The sequence below is a fragment of the Cervus canadensis genome, chromosome 4 (assembly GCF_019320065.1).
Source record: "Cervus canadensis isolate Bull #8, Minnesota chromosome 4, ASM1932006v1, whole genome shotgun sequence".
NCBI lineage: Eukaryota > Metazoa > Chordata > Mammalia > Artiodactyla > Cervidae > Cervus > Cervus canadensis.
Window position 1 is genome coordinate 29,745,560 of NC_057389.1, and position 26,163 is coordinate 29,771,722.

Genomic DNA, 26,163 nt, shown 5'->3' on the forward strand with positions numbered 1-26,163 from the left:
AGCTATGGTTTTTTCAGTAGTTCTGTATGGATGTGAGATTTGGACTATAAAGAAAGCTGAGTGCTGAAGAATTGATGGTTTTGAACTGTGGTGTTGGAGAAAACTCTTGAGAGTCCCTTGGACAGTAAGGAGATCAAAACTAGTCCTGAATATTCTTTGGGAGGACTGCTGCTGAAGCTGAAGCCCCAATACTGTGGCCACCTGATGCGAAGAGCTGACTCATTGGAAAAGATCCTGATGCTGGGAAAGATTGAAGATGGGAGGAGAAGGGGACAACAGAGGATGAGATGGTTGGATGGCATCACTGACTCAATGGACATGAGTTTGAGCAAGCTCTGGGAGTTGGTGATGGACAGGGAAGCCTGGCGTGCTGCAGTCCATGGGGTCACAAAGAGTTGTACATGACTGAGTGACTGAACTGACTGACTGACTGACTGTGACCTTAGACAAGTTACTAAACTGAGTCTCTGCTCTCTAATCCCTAAAATGAAAATAGTAAAATTTCCTACCTCTGGGGGTCATTGTGCGTCTGGTCTAGCTCACAGTAAGCACTGGATCAGTATTGGCTATTCTTATGGCTATTGCTATTGTTAGAAAAGCAGCAATTCCACTCTTGAGAATTCATATAAGGAACTTATTAAAAACTAAATGAACGTATGCCTATGAGGATGTTTACTACAGAATGAATACAATGTTGAAGAAGGGAACTTGGTTAAAATTTTTTAAAGTATAGAATGAGCTATTTTTGAGGCATTTAAAATGAGCTTATGGAAGAATATTCAGATATAGAATGATGTTTCCTACTTATCATTATGCAAAAAATCAGGGTAAAAACAGTATGTATGACAAGACTCAAATTTGCAAAAATGATTACTGTATGTGAACAAAAGATATACTAAAAATATACTAAAAATCTTAATGTTTTCTGTTTTTCCTATCATCATTATATATTGCTCTTGTAACAAATAAAAGTTATCTTTTAATAAAACTGTTGGAATTTGTTTTGCTTTGTTTGTTTGGGGGCTTGTGGGGTTTGCATTATGGATGCTTTGAAAAACATAATAGCTGATATCATTTCTTTGTGCCAACACAGTTGTAAATGCTTTATAAAGATTACCTCATTTACATCTCACAACAAAGCTATGAATGTGTAATATTATTATCTTCATCTTACAGACGAAGCAACCAAGGCACAGAGAGTCTGAGGGATTTGCCCAAGGCTGCACAGCTTGCAAACCCTGGCCGTCTGGTCTGGTCCGAACCCTTATCCCATGCTCGTTTGTGTTTGGAACAGCTGCACAGGCATTCCACAGAATGTCTGCTTAAACTTTATTTTTATTTGTGTATTTATATATTTTAAAAATTATATTTAAATACCCACCCTGACTCGACATACACAATATGATCAAGTTCATCTGAGCATATTTGGAAATAATAAAAGGTCACTTAAAACGGATGCTCTGAACACATGGGAAAATGACTGATTTGGAATTTACCCTGAACAATAAAACTGTAACTATGAAAGTATTTTTATCTCATATTTAGGAATGTTCAGATTATGTTTGCCACCACACTCTATAATTATTAGAATGAACACTGAGCTTTCCTGTATACGCAAACATGTGACAACGAACATTTCATTGTCTCTCCGCTATACTGACTGCAAAATGCACCCTGTTTTTCAGACATGTCAAAAGACGAGCATCATGTGCATCTCAGAATTGATAAACTATCTGAGAACAATGCAGCGTCACTGTAGCCTGACTGGCGCCACACAAACAAATGTAAACATATTGGTTGTCTGCATCAAATCCTCCAGGACCCCTCTTCACGTTATTACAACCGCCCACTTAGAAGTGCCGATCATGTCACTTTCCTTGCCGCTTCTCTCTGCCATGGTAGTTAACTGTGCTACCTTGGCCGGATCCACGTTGACCAAGTCCCCCTGGCACTCAGAAGCAGATCTCCAGCATCACTTCCTCTGATTTAATGAAATTCTTGTCTTGGGCTTGAGCTGTAATTCTCCTCGGCCAACACACACACTGGCATTTCACTGCAGGACGCCCCTGGGAATGACGGCCGGCAGCATTCACTTTCTCCGGCAGGAGGGAAACGGGCGCCTGTCTGCCGCGTCCAGTGCACACCGGCTTTGAGGCCCTAAACTCTGCCCCAGTTCTTTCCCCGGTAAAACGGGGCTGCTCCTAACAGCGCCTCCATCATAGGGTTGTTGTGAAGGTAAAATACTTTATATGAAACATCATAGCCCTCAAATAATGCTGTCATCATAATTCATGTTAAATGCGGGGCGGGGGGGGGGAGGATCTCTGAGTGGGGAACATGTTTATAAGAGATCAGATAATTAATGGTTATTTTTGCCTTCTAACAACTTTGGCTTCCCTACAGACATCCATACTGAGTGGGGCTTCAGTGAATTTTTAAAGTCAGTTAATTTTTGTGAAGAGTTTGGAATAAAGCTTTTCTTAATACCTCTGAACACAGATTTGACCTTCTGTTACTCTGTCCTTTATCAAGAAACTTCAAGATATGCACTGGGCTTTCTTTGAATCCACCTGATGTGTGTCTGCTCAGAAAAAGTTGTATAAGGAACTCCACTGGAGATCCTGTTCAACCAAATGCCAGGCAGAGCAGAGACACAAGTTAATGTCAGGATATTAAACCAGGAATGCAATTTCAAGTAAACATGTAGCTGCAACCCTATGTTCATAGCCACACTATTTCTAATAGCCAAGATATAGAAGTAACCTAAGTGTCCGTCAAGAGATGAATGGATCAATATATGATGTGCATGTGTGTGTGTGTATACACACACACACATACATACTTTGATAGATATATACATAACATACACACAATGGAATACTACTCAACAATAAAAAGAAGGAACTTTTGCCATTTGCGGCAACGCAGATAGACATGGAGGGTGTTATGTGAAATGAAATAAGTCAGACAGAGAAAGACAAATACTGTATGATATCACTTGTATGTGGAATCTAAAAACCACAACAAACTAGTGAATGTAACAAAAAAGAAGCAGAGTCATAGATAGAACAAACTGGTAGTCACCAGTGGGGAGAGGGGAGGGAGGATGGGAAATACAGGAATAGAAGAGTAAGAGGTACTATCTATTACATAAAAAATAAGCTACAAGGATATACTGTAAAACATGAGGAATACAGCCAATATTTTATAATACCTATAAATAGAGTACGATCTTTAAAAATTGTGAATCACTATATCGTACACTTGTAACTTACATAATATGGTATACCAACTATATTTCAATTAAAAAAAAGAACATGTAGCATGTTCCAGAACAGCGCTTTTTCTTTTTTTTGTTGTTTTTAATAAAGACTTTCACAGCTTTAGTTTGGGGTACAACCTTTCTACTTCTGTATCTGAGGCAAGAGATGTGAATAGTTAGATATTTTACGTTATTTAGCCTTGAAATGATTATTGTTTATTGCTCTTCTTTCAAGTTCATGGATCAATTTAATTGAAGACTAGCCAGAGCCTGTAAGGAAATGATGAAAAAAATGCAGTTGCTCTTTGCAACTACTTATATACATTCACTGTGATTTTTCTCAAAACTGTGCAAACAAAACAAAGTACATAAATAAATTGAATCCTGAGAGTGATACAAGATTAGAGTCATCATCTATAACCTCTTAATGCTTGTTTTACTCAAAACAGACTCAAGTTTGTCACAGATCCACTTTTCCTAAAGAGAGAGAGATTGCTAAAATTAAGAAAAGCATAAAGAATATGTTGACAGATTGCCCATATTTCAACCACTGGAATGAACGTTAACACTGTGTCACATTTACTTTCAGTCATTCTATGGGTACACACATGCGTGTGTGTCTTGCAGATGGGGAAGGGTTCACCTTACCTTCAATGTTTTATTATGGATGAAAAAATACTCTTTAAATCTAATTCTCAGTCCTTTTTTCCTCACCTATTCCTACAGGTGACCAAGCTTATGAATTTAGTTTCTCTTTTGGTGTCTCTATTTCTATGTATTATATATAAATATATATAGTTACACATACAAACATGTATAGAGATTAAAACACATGTAATAAACACATATAAGAAACATATGCACATAGAGATTAAAACATTACAATAATAAATATGGATTTGAATTATAAACCATACTTATGCTAATAAAAGCTGTCACAACCTGTTTTATATACTGGGTTCTACATAAGATTCAACTTTAAGATACAGGTCATTGCCTAGAAAACTGGAAACTCTTGAATTACAGGACCTCTGAGATTCTGCTCAGTCAAAATACGTGGCTTGGTACTGCCCCCTCCTACTCATTCCTGCTTTCTCTGTCTCTGTCTTTCTCCCTCAGTTCCATGTACTCAAATCAATGCCTTTTTGGAAAAATATTCAATGTGCCCTTCTCAATACCAGATCCCTTGTAAAACTCAAGCATCTCCTAAGATTTCTCCTGACTGGCGACTGCCTAGGAGGATACTCATTGATTTAAATGGCAGTTTCCATTCCTGTAGGAGGCTACCAGATAATTGGAAGGGGTCTCCTGAGAAAGACCTTTCCAAAAAGCACTTTTAGTACAATACAGAAACCAAGGTTCTCTTGGTTTCTCAAACTCTTTCTCTATACCTCAAGTTCTTTTGGAGAGGAAGGGTCTGAAAAACATCCCTGTAAAAATATGCCCCTTCCTAAAATGAAATTAAAATGCCCACTACTAGGCGTACACCCTGAGGAAGCCAAAATTGAAACAGACAAATGTATTCCAATGTTCATTGCAGCGCTATTTACGACAGCTAGAACATGGAAGGAACCCAGATGTCCTTTGACAGAAGAATGATAAAGAAGCTCTGGTACATATACAATGGAATATTACTCAGCCATGAAAAGGAACACATTTGAATCAGTTCTAATGAGACGGATGAACCTAGAACCTATCATACAGAGTGAAGTAAGTCAGAAAGACAAAAACAAATACCATGTACTAACACATATATACGGACTCTACAAAGATGGTACTGATGAAATTACTTGTGGGGCAGCAATGAGACACAGACATAGAGAACAGACTTATGGACACAGGGTTGGGGGAGGAAGGAGACAGTGGGATTTATGGAGAGAGTAATATGGAAACCTACATTACCGTATGTAAAATAGATAGCCAATGGGAATTTGCCGTATGACTCAAGGAACTCAAACTGGGGCTCTGTGACAACCTAGAAGGGTGGCATCGGGGTGGGGGGAGTTGGGAGGGAGGTTCAAGAAGGACAGGATATATATATATATATATATATATACCTATGGCTGATTCATGCTGATGTTCAGCAGAAACCAACATGATTTTGTAAAGCAGTTATCCTTCAATTAAAAATACATTTTAAAAAATGCTATGTGGTGATTATGTAAGCTGACAGCCAAACCTGGTATGGGGAAGGATCCCCATAAGATCACCGAACACAGTTCTGCAGGATGAGTGAGGTCCAAGGAGAGCCTGTGTGACCGAGCAACGGGCACTGGGCGGGGCACAGCGACAGAACACGCGGGCATCCCAGTGACCCAGGGATGCAGTTAGTTACATCTCTAATGCAAACAATGTACAGCTGACTTGCTTGGACAAGAGAGAAGAGGACAAGGAAAGAGAGAATTCATTTTCAAATAAGGCTCTGAACTGGAGAGGGATAAACTGAGATGGGAAAAAGCTAACACCACTCATCATCACCATCTATAAATTTGCCTTTAAAAAATGTCATTTAGGAGAATTCTGCTGATGAGGACAAACAGGAATGTTTGCTCAGCTCATTTGATCTTGGTCTGTACATGCTCAATCTGCCATATTTGCACTTATTTGGTATGATCATGGGGCAATTTGTGGTCTCTTAAATAGTTCCCTTCTATCGTTCAATCAATGTGTGGATAGTTTTGCTTCCCACCCCACAGACACATCTTAGGGTAAAGCACGGGGGCTGACAGTGTCTGCTTCTATCTCAGCATCATTTAATCCTCACTACTTCCTCCTAATAAACCCTTACAGCTGGACCTGAAAGTCCACCCCACACTTTCAAGTTGCCACTGGAACTGACTGGACTCATGGCTCCATCAGTCTGAGTGATGAAACAGGCATTTTTGAGATTTGCTAAACAGGATTGTGGAGAAGGTGAAGTCCCGGCAGGGCTCCCCAGCAATAACTGCATCTTGTTGGCTCCGGTTTTCATGTACCTAATTTGCCGATTACTGACTTGTTCTCATGCAGGATTTGACTTGGCTTGACAAATCGGTAGTAATCAGTGATGAACTGTCAAGTAAACCTGCTTCCTGCCTTAACCACCCAAGAGTCTCACTTGCATCAGTAGCTTCTGAGTTCTCCTTTGATCCCAGTACCGCTGCCAGGTCAGATGATGATGACAACTTTTAAGTCTCATCTGCTTCCTTTCTAAAACTGGGGTCAAGCAAACCTGACATGGTTGGTAGGATTTCAAATACTTGGCAAGATAGACTAGGCTACCTTACATACACTAGCCCCATAAGAATTTGAGCTGGTAGGTTGAGAGTGGCTTAGACTGACTCCTTTTTTTTCCTCTTTGTGTCTAAGTATTTTTAAAAAAATGAAATTCAGGGTATGAAAATGCTGCACTTAAAAGACAATATAATACCTATCTTTCAAATGGACAAATTAAACAATGATAGTATCTGGTTTATAGGAGTTAAAGTAAATAAAATGAACATTTTATACACTGCCGCTGGTGGTAGGAGAGTATAGTGTGTGTGTGGTGTGTGTGTGTACGCTTAGTTGTTCAGTTGTGTCCAACTCTTTGCAACCCCACATAGTGTAGCCCACCAGGCTCTTCTGTGTTTGGGATTATCCAGGCAAGAGTAATGGAGTGGGTTGCCATTTCCTTCTCTAGAGGTATGGAGGGTACCTGGTATAAGCTTTCAGAAGGACAATTTGGCAATTCATATAAAATCCTTAAGAGTTGCTTTCAGGAAAAGAATTAAGGGTGTACACAAAGACTGGCCATGAGGACAGGTCTCCCAAAGTTTTACTGTAAGTCATAAGGGCCTCTCATTGGGATACCCTCCATCCAGGAACACCAGAGGACTGTAATTCCTGCTCCACAGAAGTTAGGATCTGACTTGCTTTTGGTCCGTAGAAGGGCTTAAATGATATGTGATGCTTGAAAGCAGAAAACTTTAGGGATGGGTGCATAATTCACTCGTCTTCTCTTTCCTTTGAGACAGAGTACTAGTCATGTTCCTGACAGTGGAAGCTCCACAGTTCCCTGGCCTTGAATGAGACTGATATTGAGTAAAGTCCAATGTCACCTGAAATGAACACATGAAGTAGGGTTTCCCGACCTCAACACTTTCGCCCTTTGGGGCTGGTTGTTATGGAGGGTTCTCCTGTGTGTGTCTAGCGGCCATTACCTGCCTGGAGTAACCTCTTCTTAGGGCAAAACCAAAAATATCTCCAGACACTGCAAAATGTCGTAGGGGCGGGGGCGGTGGGCAGAATTGGCCCAGGTCGAAAGACACTGATATAAACAAGAAATAGCCTCTGTGGTTTTAAACCATTCAGCTTCTGAGTTGTTGTTTTTTTTTTTTTTTTTTAATTGCAACTGATTTGTTTTATTATAGCAAAAACTCTGTATAAATATTTAGCAAAAGGGGACTGCTTCCAATTATGGGTGTTTTTGCTTTCCTTTTGTTCTTCTGTGCTGTAAAAAAATTGTTTGTAATGAAAACAATTTGTCCTTTGATAAGAAGAAAAAAATGAGCCAATTAATTTTACTTTAAAAACCTATATTTACATAATTGCTTATTGATAGACAGTATTGGCTAGGGACACGCAGGATTTCTAAGTATGATGAGACACTTGTGTACCATATTTTTATATTGTATTTCTATTTACAAAGTGTTTTCCCATCCTACCTTTGTGGGGGGAGGTGTAATTACAGTAACACTGGGAGATGTAACTACAGCAACAGGTAGGCAAGGAAATTGAGGTTCAGAGAGATTAACATGCACATCTGAGGACACCTGGTTAATACATAGCAATGCCTTCATCCTCAGCTTTCTCGCTAATTCCAGTACTTTCTCCTCTATGCCATGCTGCCTCTGCATTTCTATAGAAAGCCCCTTTCTAAAAGTCAACTGGGACAGACTCTGATTCTTTGGGAAATTTAAGGATTCTCCTCTGTATTTAATATCCTTGGACAAGGGTACTAAACCTTGTAGGCACTTGGTCAGAGCACGATCCTCAATAAAATTTAAGCAGAGCCATTTCGTGCAATGCAGCCGAGAGACTTTCACATTCCTCCCCCTCCCCACTTCTTTCTCTTTCTCTCTTTTCAGCTCAAATGAGTCACCTTGGCTAGTCTGCCAATCCCCATAGAACTTATGTTCCTTGATAGAATATGCCAATAGAAATGAGACATTCTATAATGGTTTGAGACGTGAGTTAGTTGCCTATCCCTGCGCGGGGCTAAGCGCCATCTCCTCCAGGAAATGTAACTCATCAAATGGACACGAGTGTTCGAAATAATAGCAAATGAATGTGAAGATGCATGGGGAGTCAGTTTCTCCCCTCTTTCTTTTTTTTTTGAAGAAGCGCCCCTGTATTGTAGCTGTCTCATGCATTTCTAAGCATCTGCACCATGGCTCGCTTACCTGACCCTCCAAGTCAAGCTCAACTCCCAGACTGGCAGCTGGACTGCAACCTCAGTGCACATCAGCCCACGCCTATTCATTTCTCTTCTGGAGAAATGGGATGGGGCTGTCCCTGGAGTGGAGCTATTTTGAGAGAACGATCACTAGAAAAATCACCGGCTTGGCAGGAGATGGACGGCGTGGTACAGCCGCAAAAGCAGGAAAGACACTGTCATGGAGGGTCTGAGTCCTGAATGTCAGAACAGCGGGGAACCTGGGTAGAGCGTGTTTCTGCCTGCTGTCCACCCACAGTCAGTTTCAGAGAGTTACCAACTTGACTTGCCACGATCACTGGCTTTTCCGTGATTCTGACTGCTCAGAGCATGCAAGCAGAGGGGGACAGCAGTGCTTCAGAACAAGGTCGAAAGGGGACATTTCCCCCCCAGTAAACCTCCTGGTGTCCAAGGGGCTAAGAGGAAAGTTATGCTCAGCTGTGCCCAGAGGCATGCTCCTACTTACTCGAATAATGCCAACAAGCAGATTTCACTGCTGTCGATCTTTCATTATGCTACCAAAGAAACGGTGGAGTCTGAAGGTCAGGGAGACCCTCTAACACTTTGCATAACTTCCCAGACTGGCTCCCTGCTCCTGGCCAGAAGTTACAGAAATGCCTCAGGGACTCCTCTTAGCTGAATTTCTCTCTTTCTCTTAAGGGAGTCTCTCTGAAGGACAGGTGTGATTTTTGTATCAGGAGTTTTGGTTAGTTGCATGCATGTCGCATGCTAAGTCGCTTCAGTCGTGTCCGACTCTGTGCGACCCTATGGATAGCAGCCCACCAGGCTCCTCCGTCCATAGGACTCTCTAGGCAGGAACACTGGAGTGGGTTGCCATTTCCTTCTCTTAAGAGCTATGCTAACTCACCTCTGGATAATCAGCACCTAGACCAATAAATATTTTTCTGGATGGATGGATGGAGGAGGACTTATTGATTACCACTTTACATGTTGGTCCCTATAGCATGGGCTGTATATGGTGTTAAAAACCTACACAGCCCTCTGTGCTCAGAAAAGCAACAGTCCTTTTAGTCCCTTATATCGATTGTTTCAGGCTGTAAATATGGGACTGCAAATAAATTTCATCTTGAGAGCCAACACTGGTCAATTGGTAGTGGCTGCTTTGAAGGCTCTCTTGGAGGCATCTGTGCACCGAGTTTAGTGAGGAAAAAGCACAGTCATCGATTAGCAATGTCTGCTATGAGCTAAAGACACAGAAATGGCGGCCCGCTTTGCATTTGCCAGTGGGTTTAAAGCTTTACACTCTTCCACTGAATTTTCTGGATGAATACCTCTGCAACACATGTTTTAAAAAGCTAGCTTTGACTGGATATAAAGGGTAGTTAAGGGTGTTATTCCCTCCACTGGCGTATTTTCCTAATGGACTTCTTTATATACTTGCTGGATTTGAAAGCAAATTGAGGCAGGAAACACTACTTCATTCTCCTTAGGATACACTATTCTTACTGGTAAAGGAAACCAAACTAGATGAGGGTTAATGTATCCCAAGTGGGATGCTTAAGAAAATCTCTACCAGGAGGGATGAAAAGAAAAATAATGAAATCCATAATATAATCCAACCTCTTCACTTCCAATGCTGGGAATAATCTCACTTTTGCAGTGTCAAGCACTTCCCAAGGAACTCAGTACGAGGAAGAACAGGGAAGCCACAGAAAAGTGTTTGCTGAATTTTGGTTAAACTTATATCACTCCTGTCAAACACAGTGGGCTGTCTCCTCGGGATGCTTTAACAAATAAACCAAATCCCTGAACAAAAAGTACCCAACAATTAGCAAAGGTCTAGTCGGGATAAGCTAACTACATCATGGTAGGGAAGTAACCAATTTTTTTTTTTTTGAGAAATAGTTCCCATAACATAGTTTTTAGTATATTTTAGTATATTCACTGTGTTGTACAACCATCACTGTTATCTAATTTCACAGCACTTACATCACCCAGAAAAGACAGCCCATAGCTATTAGCAGTCAGCCCCAATTCCCTCCTCCCTCACCCTTGGCAATCACCAATCTCCTTTTTTGTCATGACCCCATGGACTGTGCCTACCAGGCTCCTCCGTCCATGGGATTTTCCAGGCAAGAGTACTAGAGTGGCTTGTCATTTCCTTCTCCTTTCATCTCTATGGATTTTCCTATTCCAGACAACATAAATAGAGTCATATGGCGGTGACCAAAACCATCCCCAAGAAAGAGAAATGCAACAAAGCAAAATTGTTGTCTGGGGAGGCTTTACAAATAGCTGAGAAAAGAAGAGAAGTGAAAGAGAAAAGGAAAGATATACCCATTTAAATGCAGAGTTCCAAGAACAGCAAGAAGTGATGAGAAATACTTGTTAAGTGAACAGTGCAAAGAAATAAGGAAAATAATAGAATGAGAAAGATTAGAGATAGCTTTAAGAAAATTAGAGATAACAAGGGAATATTTCATGCAAAGATGGCCACAATAAAGGACAGAAATGGTATCAACCTAACAGCAGAAGATATTAAGAAGAGGTAGCAAGAATACACAGAACTGTACAAAAAAGCTCTTAATGATCCAGATAACCACAATGGTGTGGTCACTCACCTAGAGTGTGAAGTCTAATGGGCTTTAGGAAGCATCACTATGAACAAAGCTAGTGCAGGTAATGGAATTTCAGCTGAGCTATTTCAAATCCTAAAAGATGAAGCTGTGAAAGTGCTGCACTCTATTGAGCAAGTTTGGAAAACTCAGCAGAGGCCAGAGGACTAGAAAAGGTTAGTTTTCATTTCAATCTCAAAGGACAGTGCCAAAGAATATTTAAAAACCGCACAATTGTGCTTATTTCACATGCTAGCAAGATAGGGCTCAAAATCCTTCAAGCTAAGCTTCAACAGTATGTAAACCAAGAACTTTCAGATGTACAAGCTGGATTTAGAAGAGGCAGAAGAACCAGAGATCAAATTGCCAACTGTCAAAGGTATGGTTTTTCCAGTATTCATGTATGGATGTGACAGTTGGACCATAAAGAAGGCTGAGCACCAAAAAATTGATGCTTTTGAACTGTAGTGCTAAAGAATACTCTTGAGAGTCCCTTTGACTGCCAGGAGATCAAGCCTGTCAATCCTAAAGGAAATCAACCCTGAATACTCATTGGAAGGACTGATGCTGAAGCTCCAATACTTTGCCCACCTGATGCAAAGAGCTGGATCATTGGAAAAGACCCTGATGCTGGGTATGATTGAGGGCAGGAGGAAAAGGGGATGACAGAGGATGAGATGGTTGGATGGTATCACTGACTCAATGGACATGAGTTTGGGCAGACTCTGGGAGATAGCGGAGGACAAGGAAGCCTCAAGTGCTACAGTCCATGGGGTAGCAAAGAGTCAGACACGACTGAACAACTGAACAACAAATATGCTATATAACCTTTTGTATCTGGCTTCTTTCACGTAACAAAACATTTCAAGATTCATCCATGTAACAATATTTCATTCTTATTTAAAAAAAAATTTCACCCCCTTTTATGTTTTAATCATATCCCGTGGTGTGGAGAGACTACATTTTGTTTCTCCATTCACCAACTGATAGACATTTGGGTTGTTTCCGCTTATGAGCTATTATGAATAAATGCTGCTATGGACATTTATGTATGTTTTTAAATGAGAGAGTTTTCAGTTCTCTGTAGGAATATATCTAGTAATGGAATTGCTGGGTCATACTGTAATTCTTTGTTTAACTTTTTGAAGAACTATTGAATTCCCTCCCCAGTGGCTCTCCATTTTACATTCTGACAAACCACGTATGAGGGTTCCAATTTTTCCACATCTCCACCAATACTTATTATTGTCTGTCCTTTCATTATAGCCACCTCAGTGGGTGCGCAGTAGTATTTTTTAAACTTGTGGCTATATCAAGCATGGTCCTACCTGGGCATGAGACGGTGGAAGTCCTCTTCTTATGTAAACACCAAAGAGAGCATCCTTCCCGAGGGAGATGTTGAACTTTAAGAACTGGGGTTGACTGATGTGAATCTGCGATCTCCAAAACACGCCTGGTGGGACTTCTTGGGTCACCCGCCGACCAACTTCTGCTTCACCACTGTCTATGCTGCTGTTCTTCAAGGACCAGGGCACTGGAAAATAGGAATTGACATCAAGTTGGTGACATGTGTACCCATTATTTGGCTCTGCATTTCCGACTGATTACATGTTAGGATCTAAAAAAATATATACAAAGATGAAATTCATGGCAAATTTCTCTTCAGGTCACAGCTGAAAACATTTAGATTTGAGGGACTCCCCTGGTCATCTGGTGGTTAAGAATCTGCCTGGCAATGCAAGGGACACGGATTTGATGCCTGGTCCAGGAGGATCCCACTTACTGAGCCTGTAAGCCACAACTACCGAGCTCACGTGCTGCAACTACTGAAGCCTGTCTACCCTGAACCTGTTTTCTGCAACAAGAGAAGCCACCGCAGTGTAAAGCCCGAGCACCACAACTAAAGAGTAGCCCCTGCTCAAGATGACTACAGAAAGCCTGTGCACAACAACAAAGAACAGGGCAGACGAAAAACAAAACAAACGATTTCGGTTTTAAATAAGAAACACAGAAACGCATACCCCAGGGCACCCAAAATATTGGCACAATACTTCCTGAACTTCTGTGACTGCTCTTTACTGATCAACTATCATAAGAGTTACAGCCTGACAAGTACATGTAAAGCTTCCAGCACCCCAAATGTGACTGGGATGTTAAATCATCAGCAGGAGAGGGGAGAGTGATGTTAATTTGGCATGAAATGTAATTCGTGCAGCCTTTAATTATTCTTTCCAGCCACAAACAAGTCCAATATACTCTGACATTCTCATAAATTAAAAAAGAAAAAAAAGAGACATCAGTGAATAAAAATCAGTCCAAAGTAAATAAAATAACTGAACAGAAAATGCTGGCTTGCCCTCAGGCTGACCCAATACTGCTGCTAGCAGCTTCCCTGGTGGCTCAGATGGTAAAGTGTCTGCGTGCAATGTGGGAGACCTGGGTTCGATCCCTGGGTTGGGAAGATCCCCTGGAGAAAGAAATGGCAACCCACTCCAGTATGCTTGCCTGGAAAATTCCACAGATGGAGGAGCCTGGTAGGCTACAGTCCATGGTGTCACAAAGAGTCGGATACGACTGAGTGACTTCACGTCTTCACTTCTTCTTCCCTGCTCAAGGGAGGGACCTAAGAATCAAGCGGAAACCACACCCCTCACAGGGTGACACTGGTGCATCTCTGTTGCATTATTTGAAATCACCTGCATAGAAACCATTGGTTGCATATACTCTGCATCCTTCAGAACTTTAGTAATAGGAGTTTCAGAAAATTCACCTTTAACAGAGGATTTCTTAATAACAACGAGCCAGCCAGGGTCTCTTGCACTTCAGAGGGTGGTTTGCTTTACAAATATAGAATTAAGAAAAAGCTGGGAGTTACTAGTAGTTGCCCAAGAAGAGCAAGTTAATTGATTTCCCAGAGCCTCATTAATCTCCTCTCTAAAATGGGAATAAAACCTTGTTGGAAGCTGGTTTCATATAGGCCATTTGTGATTCCTTCAAATGGATTCTAAACTTGAAATATAAAACCACAATCTCCTAGCTTCTTAAGATCTTCTAAACCAGCTGAAATCAAATACAGAAAGAATTGAAGACATTTTGGGTTTTGAGAGTCTTTTCATTTTTCGATTGATCACTTTGGTGGCCTTGTGGATCTGAAAACTTCAGCCTGAAAGGCAAAGCAGGGGAAGCAGGCTCCCTCCTACATTCTGTAATGGATGGACTATATTACATCTGAATATATTCATCTGTACTTGGCTGCAATCCATTGCAAAAGGTTTGGATGGTCAGGAGGGATTATGCAGTTGCAGAAGACTGGCCTGAAGGGTTAGTGACTTAACCACCCCGGCTCTGTTCCTATCTGGCCACTGCAGTCAAGACAAGACTCGTAAATGACTCATAAATGACAGCTTCTCCATCTGGAAAATGGAGAGGTGACATTCTTGGATCCTGAAGGTTTTCTATATCTAAATTATAAAAGAAAAACCGCAGAGTGACTTGAGGGTGTGAAGTTATTTTTTTCCCCTTTATAATAGTTCAATAGTGGAGCAAATACAAAGTAAGCAGGGGCTTCAAATAAAGTAGGAGACACCCTGGTTTTGAACCTTAAGAGGACACACTTGACCTCTAGAATAGGGAATGGGCTTCCACAGGAAGTTGGGAAGCTTCCATCACAAAACACTGTTAGGAAGAAAAGAAACTAGTGAGTCCTGTGGTTCAGCTCTTTAGATGGGGGACTTGATGACGTGTTCCCCAAACATTTTCATGTGGCCTAACAGACTGTGGAGTTGGAGGAACCCTGCGTCACATGTAAGAGCAGAGACTCTGGACTGAGACAGCCTTGGTTCAAATCCCAGCTTTGACACTTGCTATGGGTATCCTTCTCTGGGCCTCAGCTCCCTCACCTGCATAATTGGGACATTATTACTATTTATTTCATAGGGTTGTTAAAGGAATTTAATGACTTAATCTATGCTCTTAGAGTACTTTTCGGCACGAAACAAGCACTAAATGAAAATTATCTAAGACTCAACAGTGGAGAAGGAAATGGCAACTCACTCCAGTATTCTTGCCTGGAAAACCTCATGAACTGTAGCCTGTCAGGCTCCTCTGTCCATGGGGTCACAAGAGTTGCACATGATTTAGCAACTGAACTACCACCACCACCAAGACTCAATAGAGGGGTGTTTATTTTGCTGACATAATGACATACCCAGGGGGAACCACTTTTTATCACCACTGGATCAGAAGCTCTGAAGATTATAAATTAGAAATACATTTGTACTTAAAAATGCTGCTTTTGATGGGCTTCCCTTCCCCCCAATTAAGACCTTTTGGAAGAAGGGACACAATAAAAAGGATGCAGTAAGGAAGTAATGCAGGGAAAAAAAAATCTCTGGGGAAGAACAGTTTACAAACCTCTTATAAAGACCACATGTAAGCCCAGCAATCATTCATAGTTTGGCAACAAGTTAAAGAAACGCATTAAAAATGAAAAAAATTTAAAGGAATTATTCATCTTTACACTTAATAAAATGAACTTTCCCTCATGTCTGTTGGGCTTTCAGGGGTTGCTGGGTTAATGACAGGATATGAAAAAGAAGCAGGAAATAGGCACCCACGAGCCTGCTAATCTGCTGTTGAAACTTACGGATTTTGATAATAACAAACCAAGTGAGGACGCCAGAGATGGCAAAGGGAGCTGGTTTCCAAAGAGTGGCTATGAGGGAGAAATTCCTGTGAGGAGCCTCAGGGGGTTGGTTCAGGGCTGAAAGCAGTGGGGTCCCCCTTCTATCACAAGACCCTGACTTCAGGACACTGATGTCAGTAACAGCTGCTCCCACCAGTGGGGACAGGTGGCTTTCTCAGAAGTCACACTTCCCCCCCGGGTTCTAGATGCTCCTTCCTCATGCCCTATCCACTAAAGGAGGCAGTGCACCTGGGTGCTAAAGGTTTTGCAGTCAGACAGAACTGGGTTCAAATCCTGGCTCTAGTTCTGGCTTGCTGTGTGACCTCCACCAATCTGCTTAACCTCTCTGGGCCTTCACTGTCTTTTTGTTAAGATGGGAACGATAATAGTAACTATCTCATAGGGTTAGAGTAACAAATGAAAGTATACAAAGAAGGTGCTGAGCAGACTAATAATAAAATAAATGCTAGTTACATTAATTAAATAAAAGAATGAAAAACTATAAAGGAACATAAGGGAAAGCATCTGTCTTTCTTTTCAGAGTAAAGAATTTCCAAAAGGAAACGTGTATATATGTGATATGCATCTATATATTTATACATTTTGCACGTTATCTATCTACCTACCTACCTATTCATCTATCCATCAAGAGAGAAGGGAGAGTCTAACTCTCTATTAAGAGAACTATGGGAAGAAGTTTAAAATTGGGAGTCAGGCTCTATCTCCATTACTGACTTGGTGGGACCTTCTAGGAGCTGGTGTGGTTATCTTTCTGATTAGATTATTTTATTGAAAAACCTGCTTTCTTAACACTGAAATAAAGATCCGGTCAGCTTTACCTTCACACTGAAGTTCCTTTGTCCTTTACACCCTGCCTCCCACCAGATAAACAGGTTCTTTCTCTGTCTCCGTAGCATTTACACTTAACTCTACTGCACCACTGTTATTAGCTACTATGTTGTTTTCTTTGCCTTCCTAGTTGTCATTCAGTCTCGAAGTTGTGTCCGACTCTTTGCGACCCCAGGGACTGCAGCATGCTAGGCTTCCCTGTCCTTCACTATCTCCTGGAGCTATCTTGAGTACTACCTTGCTCAAACTCATGTCCATTGAGTCAGTGATGCCATCCAATCATCTCATCCTTCGTCACCCCCTTCTCCTCCTGCCTTCAATCTTTCCCAGCATCAGGGTCTTTTCCAGTGAGTTGGCTCTTTGCATCGGGTGACCAAAGTATTGCAGCTTCAGCTTCAGCATCAGTCCTTCCAATGAATATCCTGGGTTGATTTCCTTTAGGATGGACTGGTTTGATCTCCTTGCTGTCCAGGGATCTCTCAAGAGTCCTCTTAGCACCACAATTCAAAAGCACTGATTCTTCAGTGCTAAATCTTTTCTATGGTCCAACTCTCACATCTGTACATGACTACTGGAAAAACCATAGCTCTGACTAGATGGACCTTTGTCGGCAAAGTGATGTCTCTGCTTTTTAATACGCTGTCTAGGTTTGCCTTCCTAACTCTCCCTTATTAGACACTGTGCTCTCTGAGGTCAGGCAGAGCTGCAAATTGATCTCTGGGTTCTCAGCGGCTTGCACCTGACAACTCATGGGTAATCTATAAATTCCTGTTGAATTGAATCAAGTTTTATCTGCCCATCTGATGGGGTATTTTAACTTAATCCCTATGAATACTGAGTGAAATGAGAGCTTTAAGGAAGATTTACTTTGAAAGGTTGCATGGAAACTGATTTTTTTTTTTAAATAAAATTCTCTTTTGAAAGCTCCAAGGGGAGATTTATCTAAACAAAACAGAAGTATCTAAACAAAATTTCTTTATGAATCCTTTTGAAAAATCATGAGTCAGCTTTTAATTTATCTTTTATATAAAATCTTATAAAACAATGAGCTAGGGCAGCTGGAGTCTAGTGAGTAAGTTCTTAGATTAACAAGCTAAATTTGAGAGTCCTCATCCTGATGCTTTATGACTCTGAACCATTTGTGGAAGGAACAGGGGTGTAAAGGAATTATTCTGTTGACCTCCCATCCTTGCTATTAAGAAGGTGGCTAGTTTTAGGCAGGTGAGCTCTCAGGTCTCATTGTTCTTGTCTACATAGGAGTGGTATGACCCAAAAATATCTTAAGGTGCCTTCCACCCTAGCCTACTGTGGTCTACAGAGTGAGCCAGGAGGGTGGTCTCCTGTTTTGTGCTACGAAGACGCATGTGTGATGTCTGCAGGGGGAGGGCTTATGAGAAAGTGAAGGTTACATCCCTTTTAACAAACTAGTGACTGCTTTCAAAGTAAGCTTCCCAGATGTGAAACTGAAGTATGCTTTTGCAAACAGGAGTTTTCACTTTTTCCCCAACAGTTCAGTTCAGTTCAGTCGCTCAGTCGTGTCTGACTCTTTGTGACCCCATGGACTGCAGCATGCCAGGCTTCCCTGTCCATCACCAACTCCCAGAGCTTGCTCAAACTCATGTTGATTGAATTGGTGATGCCATCCAACCATCTCACCTTCTGTCATCCCCTTCTCCTTCTGCCTTCACTCTTTTCCATCAAGGTCTTTTCCAATGAATCAGTTCTTCGCATCAGGTGGCCAAAGTATTGGAGTTTCAGCTTCAGCATCAGTTCTTCCAATGAATATTCAGGACTGATTTCCTTTAGGATGGACTGGTTGGATCTCCTTGCAGTCCAAGGGACTCTCAAGAGTCTTCTCCGACGCCACAGTTCAAAAGCATCAATTCTTCAGTGCTCATCTTTCTTTATAGTCCAACTCTCACATCCATACATGACTACTGGAAAAACCAGAGCTTTGACTAAACAGACCTTTGTTGGCAAAGTAATGTCTCTGCTTTTTAATATGCTGTCTAGGTTGGATAGCTCAGTTCGTAAAGAATCCACCTGCAACGTGGGAGACCCTGGTTCAATTCCTGGGTTGGGAAGATCCCCTGGAAAAGGGATAGGCTACCCACTATACCATTCTTGGGCTTTGCCTGTGGCTCAGCTGGTAAAGAATCTGCCTGCAATGCAGGAGACCTGGGTTGGGAAGATTCCCTGGAGAAGGGAAAGGCTACCCACTCTAGTATTCTGGCCTGGAGAATTCCATGGATGAGTCCATGGGGTCGCAAAGAGTCAGACACGACTGGGCGACTTTCACTTTCTAGGTTGGTCATAACTTTTCTTCCAAGGAGCAAGTGTCTTTTAATTTCATGGCTGCGATCACCATTTGCAGTGATTCTGGAGCCCCCAAAATAAAGTCTGTCACTGTTTGCATTGTTTCTTAATCTATTTGCCATGAAGTGATGGGACCAGATGCCATGATCTTAGTTTTTATAAATATAAATATATATTTCCCCATATATATGTAAATATATGTGTTTTTTGTTGTTATTGCTGTTTAGTCGCTCACTCATGTCTGACTCTTTGCGACCCCATGGAGTGTAGCCCACCAGTCCCCTCTGTCCATGGGATTTTCCAGGCAAGAATACTGGAGTGGGGTTCCATTTCCTTCTCCAGGGGATCTCTCCAACCCAGGGATCACACCCGGGTCTTTTGAGTGTCTTCTGCATTGCAGGCATATTCTTTTACCACTGAACCATTGGGGAAGTCCAAATTTTTCATCTTGAAATAATTTCTGATTTACAGAAAATTTTCAAAAATTGGTACAAAGATCCTTGCATCTCCTTCACACAGACTCCAAAAATATTATACACACTTGTGTCTTCTCTATATATAAATTTTTTTTTTTTACTGAAACATTCAGAGTTAAGCTGTAAACAGGTTACTCCTCTAAATATCTTCATGTGTTTCTCCTAAAAACAAGGGCATTCTTTTTCAGAACCATAGTGCAGTTATCAAAAATAGAAAAATAACACTGATACAACTAAACACATATATTTATAGATCTTATTCAAATTTGCCAATTATTACACCAATAGTCTTTATAACCAACGGGGAAAAAAAAGACTCTACATACTTAAAAGAATCTTTAAAATGAATGTGTATAACTTGGGTAATTTTAAAAATAATAAAAAGGAAGAAAAATACACCAATACTGCTACTCAAAAGATAAAAAGGAAAGATGGTTTTTGTAAACTGCTATTGCCGATGTGTGAGGACCCATCCCAGTGACTCCGTCCCTGAGGGTATAATCCCCGGGCTGCTGTCTGGGAAGTCTGTGCTAGCCTCTGAGGTCAAAGGGGCCAGTAGCCTGAACCAGGCTCCCAGTCCCACAAACAAGGATCTGAAGCTGGGCTCCCAGAGCCATGACAGCTGTTCCAGGATCAGAAGTATGGCTAATCCCTACGAGGATGCCACTGAGAGACACTCAACAAGCAAACAACATAATTACCGTTTCTACCTTTACCTCCAGAGAAGTAGTGGTTCTGATGGTAAACACACTGCCTGCAATGCCGGACACTTGGGTTTGATCCCTGGGTCAGAAAGATTCCCTGGAGAATGAAATGGCAACCCACTCCTGTGTTCTTGCCTAGAGAATCCCATGGACAGAGGAGCCTGGCAGGCTACAGTCCATGGGATCGCAGAGTCAGACACTACTGAGCAACGAACACTTTCTTTACCTCCAAGATGGATGTCCACGTACTGAGAAGTTTTGAGATATCAGGAGGCAATGTTACGTGTGGAGTTGGTCAGCCCTGGGTTTGAATCCCAGCTCTGACAACTACTAGCTGCATGCCTTTGGGCTGATCCCTCCCCTTCTCCAAGTCTGTCTACTCATCTGGGGTTTGTATAATGGGGTTGCTTCTGAGGATTCATCAGAGTAACACAGGTAGGACCTGACTTTTAGGCGCTTCTATATCTTTCTATCTGTTGTGCTACCTTAAAACATCTGTATCTATCACAGATCTGGAGGATAAATGTGTGGTGGTCTAATTTATGATATCAGCTGCATAACGTAGGCACTATTTTTTTTTTAAACTGGTGGATAGTTTCCAGTAGTTGTATACATATGTAAGAGTTGGACCATAAAAAGGCTGAGCACTGAAGAAATGATGTTTTTGAATTGTGGTGCTAAAGAAGACTCTTGAGAGTCCTGTGGACTGCAAGGAGATCAAACCAGTCAATCTTAAAGGAGATCAACCCTGAGTATTCATTGGAAGGACTGATGCGGAAGCTCCAATATTTCGGCTGCCTGATGCAAAAAGCTGACTCACTGGGAAGAATTGAGGGCAAGAGGAGAATGGGGCAACAGAGGATGAGATGGTTGGATGGTATCACTGACTCAAGGGACCTGAGTTTGAACAAACTCTGGGAGATGGCGGACAGGGAGGCCTGGCATGCTATAGTCCATGGGGCCACAAAGAATCACACATGACTTAGTGACTGAACAACAGCAAGAGTAGTTGCTTTACAATGTTGTACAATGCAGTGAATCAGTTATTTGTATACATATATCCCATTCCTCTTGGCCCTCTGTCCCACCACCAACCTCCTCCATTCCACCCCTGTGGGTCATCACAGAGCACAGAGCTGAGTTCCCCGTGCTATAGAGGAGCTTCCCACCAGCTATTTTACACACGATTGCATATATATGTCAATACTGCTCTCTCGGTTCATCTTACCCTCTCTTTCCCCTGCTGTGTCCACAAGTCTGTTCTCTGTATCTGCATCTCTATTTCTGCTCTGCAAATAGGTTCATCTGTACCATTTTTCTAGATTCCACATTTATGCATTAATATATGATACTTGTTTTTCTCTTTCTGACTTACTTCACTTTGTATGACAGACTCTAGATCCATTCACACCTCTGCAAATGACCCAATTTCACTCCTTTTTATGGTTGCATAATATCCCATTGTATATATGCAGCACATCGACAGAGGGCCTAGGGCTGGGACTGGGCCATAATGAGACAGGCACTTTTCAGAGCAGCTGAAATCAATATACGATGAGTGGTCAATAGGTCTGCAGACCTGGGGGAAACCTATGGCATGAATTAAAGTGGTATGGCCGGAGAAAGCAAAGTCTAGTTTATTCATCCCAAACTACAGGTGTTGATGGAGACTCGAGCTGCTTAGGTGGACAACTGAAAAGCAGTTGTATATTTATTTAACAATGATTCTTGAAGGTACCAAGCAATGTCAGGTGGGTCATTCACGCATGTATTCATGCAACAACTATCTATCAGGCATCAACTGCAGCGCTAGGTAATCTCTGGTCTACATTAAAGTTGGGGTGTCTGTCATATTCCAATTATCTAGGCAGCCCGAAATCGGGGTCCCATGGACAGCATCAAGCACAGGAGAATTTAACACCATTCAATAATCATTCTGTGAGAGTCCACCACCATCCTTGGGCTCTTGGGTGGGGTCCTGGCAAATACCATGGAGTCCAGTCTGCGTCTCCCAGAGCCGCAGCTTCCATGGCCAGCTTTTCTATCTATGAGCTGCCCAGTGAAAAGTGGAGATGACGATCATTTTGCCCTATGAAGCAGATGCTTAAGACACATTGGTTCTGGCTGGTTCACCTCCAGCTTAAAGATGAGATTTCTGGGATTTTAGAGGCAACACTCTAATGATCAATTACACAGGATAATCTACCTCTATAACTTCCACGGAAGATTGCTCATAGAAATGTGAAGCGACTGCCTATTTCAGACACATGTACCTAAAATTCCAGCCAGTTAAATAAGACTGATGTTGAGCAAAACGACAGCCGTCCGTAGCCCCATTAGAAGCTAATCATTTTAGAAAATGTTGCCATAATTCATTTATGGAAACAGCGAGACTATTCCCCAAACAAGTGATAAAGGGAATGGACTCATAGTCATACCAGGAAAATGAAGCCTCATATTAATACTTCCTAAACTTGAACTGAACTCTGGAGGCACCTTGGCATAAATCTGCCTTGCAGATTATTCTGCCTCACATATTTTTATCTATCGCAAATAAAGTGGAATTCAGAATATTGCTTCAGTCATTACACCTTGTTTCCATTTATTTGGGAAGCAGGACAACCATCTGCGGGTTCTGTTTAACCAAGAGATAGGTGAAAAGATCCACCTAAGGACATTAGATTCACCAGCTTGTCTGAGTCAGCAGCAGCCTGGAAGCTTGCCTGTTGCTCTTGGCTGGCTATTCCTTGGGAATAGACTTCCATCCTGAGTGTCTACTACTCCCATGATAGTTTTCAGAACATCACACAACAACAGTGATTTTTATAAAATCCTTCAGCGTGAGGAACTTACACGTGGCTTTTACATCTTTTGAAACCTCAATCTTAGACAAAAATGGCCAACTCTCTGCCACTCAGGGTGTTCACAGATATGTATACATCTAATGGTTCAGGTGAATATGCTTCTGTATTAATATGTAGTTCAGTTCATTAGTATTACTTATAGTGGCTAAAATTGATGGATTGGTTACAACTCACCATGGAATTTCCCAGTTCCTTTATGATTTTTTTTTTCCAGACCAGAGGACCACAGAAGTAAAGTGACTTGGTCAGGGTCACACAGGTCTTAAGTGCTGGCTGGAACTTGGATCAGAAACCATGTCTGACCGATTCTGCAACCCACATATGTAACCACTATGCTGACTGCATTTTGGACCCTGGGCTAAGTACAAGAGATACAAAAAGACATGTATCAAGCAGAGGTCAAGCTCTGGGTGTGCAGATCTCTCTGAAAGAGAAGCGTGCCAATGAAATTTCAGGGCAAATGCAGCAGGGAGGGAAACTGGATCTCATTATTAATACCTATGGCAAGGCACGATGGGCTTTTAGGTGGCACTGGTGGTAAAGAACCCACCTGCCAATGCGGGAGACATTCAAGATGATGGTTTGATCCCTGGGTTGGGAAGATCCCCTGGAGGAGGGCATGGCAACCCACTCCAGTATTCCTGCCTGGAGAATCCTACGGACAGAGGAGCCAGGCGGGCTACAGTCCATGGGGTCGCACAGAGTCGGACATGACTGAAGCGACTCAGCACACACGCATGCATGATGATACTATCTAGGTCCAACAGGGGGTATGCAACTTGGAACAGGGTGCAGGTGGCAGTCAGAAGCTGCAGCCCAGCAGGGTGAGGCACTCAGCGGTGCCCCTCTGCAACAATGGTGGAATGGCAAGGCCTGCAAAACCAAGGGAGTTGTTGCATGGCTGTGTAGGCTGTGGGTGTATCTGCCAATGGATGTGCAGTACTGTAATGACTGGCTCGAACATAATGACCCTTTGCCCTTCTGGGAACTTCACCGACTTTGAAAAAGCCCCATGTAGGGAAGTGATCATTTTGGAACCCTGGGCTGTGTTCATTGAGAGGCTGACGAGAGCCAGAGGAAGAATTAGCAACCTCCCTGCTAATCTGGCTCCTAGTACCATACATTAAGCCAACTAGTAAAAATCATTATGAAGTTTTTGCTGAAAGGGCAAGTGTAGAAAAACATGTTTCTAAACAGAATAACAGTCTTTGCCATTTTTTTCCAACTTGCATACCATCTGGAAATTCTGATTTTTTTTTTTTCAAAGGGTAGGAAAGAAATGTGCTCCAGGCACAAATAAATGTTTACAGCTGAGTTATAAACCGAGAATGGTGGGGCTTAAAACAGACAGGCTGGCAGTGATGGAACTCAAGCTGCAGTGAGACAAATAATGCGGTGAGGAGCTGGCCAGCTTGTTTTTGCATGTTGGCCCTTTGGAGCGGGAAGTCCTGCTTCCTACTGACCTCATCAAGCATCTAGTTAAGAAGTCCTCATTACGGTTTGTCCCAATTCTTAGAAGATAAAGAAGAAAGATAAAGTGGCAGGATTGTCTACCTTGACATTCTGAAGGCAGCCTTTGCCTTTGGGAAATACAGCACCTCATAAGAAGTTGGCAATCCGTGGAGGCTTGTTAAATGGACTGACTGGGAGACATGATGATGATGTCAGGAACAACAAGAAAATATTCATGGATCTCTTATTAGTGTCTGACATCATATACCATGTTGTATAAGTGACATCTCATTTATGCCGGACAGCAACTTTATGAGCAGGTACCATTATACAGATGATGACCCAAGATGCTGAGGGAGGGCAAATGACCTGTTTACATTCACACAGCTGCTAAGTGATGGAGCTGGTGTTTGTATCCCGTGAGACCAACCCCAGAGCCCTATATTACAGAGCATCTGTCAATGCAAAGTTACCAAGAACATATTAAACCCAACTCTCGGTCAAGAAGGAAAAATTGATATATTGGTGTTTGGTCTTTCTCCCTAGTCTCTTATAGTTATTAGTTATAGACAATTCCAAGGAAAGTAGAAGTGGGTTTGTACATGATCAAGAGCAGTCATCAACATTTTCCTTAAGGGGCCAGATAGTAAATATTTTAGTTTTTTCGGGCCATCTAAGCTTAGCGACACCTACTTGACTCCACTCCAGTGCAAAAGCAGCCAGGGACAATGAATAACATGGCTGGATTCCAATAAAACTTTACTTGAAAAAACAGACGGCTGGCCAGATGGGGTCCATGAGATACAGTTTGCTGACCCCAGATCTAGAGGATGCCCTGAATGTAAAATGAGTGATAGGTTTTGAGAATGGTCCATGAAATTCTACTTGGGAGTTTATTTTTTCTTAAGATCAGTGTACAAATTGGCTACATATGATGTGCCCTTTAAAAGTTCTTGTACACTTTGCCTCTGGGCCTGGCCAATCAAACTGGATTCCCTTATGCTATCTGACCAGGTCAGAACACTGTATTGAATCTTCGTTCTCCAGGCTTATCTCATCCCAGATCTATAGAAAAAGTGCTCTGTGCTCTTGTAATGAAGATGTATGAGTTCATTCCTTTTAACATAGAAATACACTCGAGATGGTGAGTGATTCTGGCAGTCTGTGGGCTCCCTTCCCTTGATGTGAAATCCAACACCCAAATCAACCACATTAAGGTTTAATTGAAAGAGAGAATGGAGAAAAAAAAAAAAAAAAAACCACGAACAACAACAAATGGAAAAGGGGAGACAAAGCCCAAAGAACATATACTCTCCCAACTAATTAATCAAGTGCTTTGCTTCCACTAACATATCCGACTGTGCAGGCTGCCCTGTCTATTAGACTCCTTTCCAAATCTGAGCAATGTAAACACTCCTAAAGACCAGGTAATGAAATCTCTATCAATGTGCCATCTTAGATGGGACTCACATGCCTGTGTTTTGCTTACATTTTAATTTGTGTCTGCTGGATACTTACCCAGTAA

The 26,163-nt window shown here is 41.8% G+C and overlaps 1 protein-coding gene across 3 annotated transcripts in view; it reads right to left on the minus strand.

Annotated features, from left to right (window-relative positions):
- TENM2 (teneurin transmembrane protein 2) overlaps window positions 1-26,163 on the minus strand; it is a 1,360,160-nt gene that overhangs the window by 205,784 nt on the left and 1,128,213 nt on the right. For all 3 annotated transcript variants that reach the window (XM_043464766.1, XM_043464768.1, XM_043464767.1), the window contains one exon: window positions 12,622-12,827. In XM_043464766.1, the coding sequence (XP_043320701.1) occupies window positions 12,622-12,827 (206 nt within the window). The remainder of the gene's footprint in view (window positions 1-12,621; window positions 12,828-26,163) is intronic.